The 6,073-nt window shown below is 38.6% G+C and overlaps 1 protein-coding gene across 2 annotated transcripts in view; it reads left to right on the plus strand.

Annotated features, from left to right (window-relative positions):
- Positions 1–5,579, plus strand: part of LOC150082960 (nudC domain-containing protein 1) — a 144,524-nt gene extending 138,945 nt beyond the window's left edge. For both annotated transcript variants that reach the window (XM_090376939.1, XM_090376940.1), the window contains one exon: positions 5,109–5,579. In XM_090376939.1, the coding sequence (XP_090233065.1) occupies positions 5,109–5,579 (471 nt within the window). The remainder of the gene's footprint in view (positions 1–5,108) is intronic.
- The last annotated feature ends 494 nt before the right edge of the window (positions 5,580–6,073 follow it).

The raw sequence follows: 6,073 nt of genomic DNA on the forward strand, positions 1-6,073 counted from the left end.
AGACATCAGCAAAACAATTTACCATTTTTCAAAAAAAGTTACTGTACTAGCTAGAACATGTTGGTATTGTGGCCATGGATAAGATCCTTAGGACAGCTGGAAGACTTTTTTTTCTTTTTTTTTTCTCTCACCTTTTACAGAGGAACCCAGGAATTATCTTATAATCCCTAGTCCAGTTTGTTGGGCCTTACACTGAGCAGCTCCAATGGCAAGAATAGTCAGCAAAAAGATCAAGCTTCCTAACGAGATATCCAGGGGACCCTTACTTTCCATGTCAAAGACCTTGGGACTCCAGAGGAACCCCTGCCAAGAGACATCGGGAGAGTTTTGTTTCCTGAGCAAACAAACCATTCTAACTTAACTGTTTAAATCCAGAAACTGTAGTAATGCACATGATATTTCCTTTGATTAATAGAGAGCAAAAAATACGAAATTGTCCATGCCAGATTTTTGTGAACCCTTCTTCAAGGGAGAACACTAAGAAGGCATAAAATTAATCCATCACAGTTGTTCATTGTGATGGATCAAATTGCTCCCTATTCTTTATGCTAGGACAGGGAGCCCTGGCATACAGAAGAATCAACATCTCCACCAGTAGAGCGTTAGCTCAGGATGGTTATCAACTTGAAATACCCATCTTATCCATCAAGGCCATAGCAGTAGCTGCAATAACTATATCATACATTCCCTTCTAGATGAAGCACATCTAAACATGTAGACTAATCATCCATCTGTAGTAAAAAATCACTAAGATAAGCTATTTTCTTTATTTAGGAAGGTGCCATCATCAAAAAAATGTCTTATTACCTAAAGTAATAAGCTTAGTTTTATTTTAATCCTTAAAACTGGATGAAAGAGTTTTGAGTATTGAACTGTTTTTGGATTAAGCCATTACCAGTAGAAATAAGATTATATTAAAATAGTTTAGATCACATCTACTTTTCTCTGGTTGTTTTCCATTTTTAATATACAGTGGTACCTTGGATTGCGAGTAACTTGGTCTGTGAGTGTTTTGCAAGATGAGCAAAAATTTTTAATAAATTTTAACTTGATAAACGAGCGAGGTCTTGCAATACGAGTACAGTCAGTCCTCGTATAACACGTGTTTACACTACACACGAATTCGATCATACATGATTTATAAATAGGGGAACGATGTCGTATATAACACAAACCGAATTTGCTTATGCACGATTTGCCTTTATGTTTACAAGAAATGGCAGTCGAATGCAGAATCACACCAACCGAGCGCAACACGATAGGAATGAAGAGAAGATTCTGAAAATGTATTTATGTTTTTTATATCAGTGAAGGGGAAACACATTTCACCACAATAACATAAAAACCGACACAATTCCAGCTATCGGTATAATTGCAAATGCAATTAGATTGAATTTACTACCAGTTTATAACAGATTCCACTAGCAGAAACGCAACTGGAAATTGTTTTTATTGTTTTATGGTAGTAACCCCTAGAAATGTGCTTTAGTAAAATGTGAGGTGTTAATAGAGTTGTCTCTGCCTTTACAGTGTTGTTTATGTGTAGTAGTAGTAGTGGCATGTGATGCAAGAAAGCAAATGTATGAGCTTATGCAGCATCAGCCAAAAAAAAAAAAAAAAAATCACACCATTCCCTCCAAATGCCTGTCCAGTTCCTCCTTAAATTTATTCAACCTATCAACTTCCACAACGACAGATGGAAGTTTGTTCCAGCAATTAACCACCCGCTGGCTAAAGGAAAATTTCCGCACATCTATTCTACATCTGTCCTTTCTTAATTTGAATTTATGCCCCCTTAGGTTCGTAATCTGAACAAGTGGAAGGATCCCATCAGAATTCAGCGTGCTCAACCGATTCAAGGCCTTATATACCTCAATCAGATCACCGCGCAGGTGCCTAGTCTCCAGCCACTGCAATTTGCAGAACTTAAGCCTCTCTTGGTAAGAGGATCCCTTCATTCCCCTCACCAATCTTGTTGCCCTTCTCTGTACACGCTAAAGCAAATCGACATCCTTCCTAAAATGAGGCCTCCAGACCTGTACGCAGTACTCAAGCCGTGGCCTGACCATTGCCTTATACAGAGGGATAATCACCTCCTTTTCCCTGCTAGCAAAATTCCTATATATCATTGACAAAACCCCATGACCTGCCCTGGCAGCCTGTCTGCATTGCTCAGAAAACTTCATATCTGCCTGCACAATTACTCCCAGGTCTTTTTCATTTTCTACCACCTTAAGTGTAGTACCACACAGTTGGTACATTTCTCTGGGGTTACTTCTACCCATATGCAGTACTTTGCATTTGTCAAGGTTAAACTTCAGTTGCCACTTCTTAGCCCATCTGCCCAAATTATCTAGATCCTGTTGCAGTAGCACACTGCCATTACAGTCATTAACAACCCTGCCAACCTTTGTATCATCTGCAAACTTCGACATTAAGCCTGATATACTTTCATCAATATCATTGATAAATATACAAAACAACAGTGGACCTAACACTGAACCCTGTGGGACTCCACTAATAACATTAGTCCAAGAAGAGCAGCACCCATTGATTACCACCCTCTGTCTTCTAGCACTTAACCATCCTTTTATCCATTGTAGCAACTTACCCTTAATACCATTCTGCTCCAATTTGTACAATAGTCTTCCATGCGCAACAGTGTCAAAAGCTTTCCTGAAATCCAAATATATGATATCAAAATTATTTTTCGCATCCAGTTCCTTTGTAACCACATCATAATATCCTATCAAATTTGTCAGACAAGACTTTCCCTTAACAAACCCATGCTGTGTCTGAATTATTGCTGCAGTCTTGTCTAGATGAGTGTATCAAGCGTGCCTCCTCATTTTGTAATTGTGCTTTATTCCCTAAAAATTGTCTGCCGAGCGTCACATGATCGCATGCTGATCGGGTAATCGTCCCGCATGTTCGATCTCAGTCGGCATACCTCATTCGCATACAGTCAACATTGTAGGGAACATTCGTGCTAGCGTTGTGACCATGTGTATGTGCGTAAAGCATTTTTTTATTTTGTGTTCAAATGTAGTGACTGTTCTTTATTAACTGTACACTACGAAAATGGCCCCAATAGAAAAAAAGGGTTGAAAAGGAAGGCGGTAAGAAGAAGGAGATGATTACGGTAGAAATTAAGAAGGAAATCATCGGGAAGCACGAACAAGGTATGAAAGTGGCCACCATTGCAAGATTTTATAAGAAGTCTACGTCAACGATTTGCACAATATTAAAGAAGAAAGAAGAACTAAGGGGACTAGATGTAGCAAAAGGAGTCATGAGAATATCAAAGCAACGGACACGTATTCTGGAAGATGTAGAAAAGTTGCTTTTGGTGTGGATAAACGAGAAGCAACTAGCAGGTGATACTGTGACCGAGAACTTGATCTGTGGGAAGGGAAAGGCCTTGTACGCCGACCTTGTAAGTAAACTGCCAGGGGTACATCTACAGAAAATGAAGAAGGCTTCAAGGTGAGCAGGGGATGGTTTGATAACTTTAAGAGAAGTGGCATCCATAGTGTTGTGAGGCATGGAGAGGCTGCAAGTTCGGACGCTAAGGCAGCTGAAGCGTTCATTGCCGAGTTCCAGAAGCTCATGCTTTCCGAGTGTTACCTGCCACAGCAAGTTTTTAATTGCGATGAGACAGGGCTTTTTTGGAAAAAGATGCCAAAGAGGACATACATTACAGCAGAAGAGAATGCAATGCTCGGTCACAAACCCATGAAAGACCGTCTCACCCTCTTGCTGTGTGCTAATGCAAGCAGTGATTTCAAAGTCAAGCTGCTGCTCGTGTATCATTCTGAGAATCCATGAGCCTTCAAGAAATGCAAAGTGCAGAAGAGCCAATTAAACGTTATGTGGTCCAACAGCAAGGCTTGGGTCACTCGTATCTTGTTCGTTGAGTGGATCAACGAGGCCTTCGGTCATCCAGTGAAGAAATACCTTTTAGAAAAAAAACAACTGCCACTCAAAGTCTTGCTGGTTATGGATAATGCTCCTGCTCATCCTCCAGGCCTTGAGGACGACTTACTGGAAGAATTCGAGTTCATTAAGGTCAAGTTCCTTCCTCCCAACACTACTCCATTACTCCAGCCCATGGATCAGCAGGTCATTTCAAACTTTAAAAAGCTTTACATCAAGGCACTATTTCAGCGATGCTTTGAGGTGACCGAAGGAACTAACCTTACCCTCCGAGAGTTTTGGAAAAATCATTTCCACATCGTAAACTGCCTCAAGATCATCGATAAAGCCTGGGATGGGGTCACCAAGAGAACCCTCAATTCTGCTTGGAGAAAACTGTGGTCTGATGGCGTTGAGGGGTTTGCTCATGAACAGAAGCTGCCAGTTGTCAATGAAATTGTATGCTTGGGGATGACCATGGGACTGGAGGTGAATAAGGACGACATTCAAGAACTGGTGGAGGAACATGGCCAGGAGTTTACAACCGATGAACTGATGGATCTGCATCACAGATAGCAGCAAGAGGTTATGGAGGAGATCTCGTCTGAGGAGGAGGAGGAGAAAAAAATGAAGACATCCCTCTCTTCAAATGAGATTAGGGAGGTGTGTAAAATGTGGGAATCAGTGCAAAATTTTGTAGAAAAGCACCACCTGAATACGGCTGTGGCAGTGCTAGCAATGAATCTGTTTAACGACAATGCAATGTCATATTTCCGTGAAATCCTTAAAAGGAGGCAAAAGCAAGTGTCATTGGATAGGTTCCTTGTTAAAGTCACACAAAAAGAAAAAGTCAACAGATAGCAGTGATTCCGTTAGTGACATTGAAAGTCGTCCTACCCAATAATTAATAAATTCATTGCTTTATGTATATTAAATTTAAATATTAAAAATATAAAAAGGTATGTATGTATTTTGTATTAATAATTTTTACAGTATATGAATATTTTTGAGTTTTGGAACAAATCATCTGGGTTTCCATTATTTCTTATGGGGAAATTCGCTTTGATATACGAGTGCTTTGGATTACGAGCACGTTTCCGGAATGAATTATGCTCGCAAACCAAGGTACCACTGTAATCATTTGCAATAACCAACTTTTTATTGAAATTACATAATTTCTATTTCCCTTCCAGATAAATATGGGTGGCCATCAGTGGTTATTCAAAACAGTTTCATGTCCAGAATCTCTTCCCGTTATGTGTGTGAGGCATGATGTTGATGGTATAGTCTGGCAACCAAAAAACGTCATTAGTGAAGGAGAAAATGAACAATTCAGAGTAGAGCACATTGCCACATTTCCTGCCTTAGGGTATGTCCAAGCCTCCAAGCAGAATAAGAAATTTGCTTTATGTTCACCAGATTTTCAGTATGCTGTATTAAGTGATGGTGCAAGGCATATTTATATTTACCATCAGCCAGAAAGTTTACATACTGCCCTGGAACTGCGGAATCGTAAAACTGGTGAAGAAGTGTCTTGCATTGCCAAACAGCATGTCATAAATCTTGAGCAATGTGATGGCATTTTGGGACTTGCAGCTAGTAAGGAGTGCATTTTTGTTTTAAGTAAGAATATGATATATGCTATTAAAGTTGGAGAAAGCTGAAATTGAACAATCTTTTTTTAGTATTCAGAAGTATAGACTTTGAGTCATGAAATTTGTTTTAAATTTTCATGGGATTAGAAAGTAAAAATAAAATTGAGAATCAAGAACACTGTAAACAAAATTGGCAATGCTAATTAAATGCAGAAATCCTGAACCTAAGTATTGTTCATTAACTGAATATCAGAGTAGCCTAAATTGTTATAACTTTCCTTCATTTCAAACATATATTTATTACTGGAATACTCTAATATGAGCTACAGCTTTTATATCTTAATATAATCTCAATTCTTAATAGTTTTGTTATAAGTAATATAGTATTCCTTTTTAGATGTAAGAATATTGCTACATTTAGTAAGTAAATATTCTTAATAAAAAAAAAATATATGTACAGTTACTTTCATAAATTCTAAATATGTTAAACAGCGCTTAAAAAGAAGGCAGATATACTTCTATTGCAAAGAAGTTGAATTAACTCAGGATATAATTTTCAGAAA

This window comes from Mastigoproctus giganteus, chromosome 7 (genome assembly GCF_048544385.1).
Source record: "Mastigoproctus giganteus isolate SK-2022 chromosome 7, ASM4854438v1, whole genome shotgun sequence".
NCBI classification, from domain to species: domain Eukaryota; kingdom Metazoa; phylum Arthropoda; class Arachnida; order Uropygi; family Thelyphonidae; genus Mastigoproctus; species Mastigoproctus giganteus.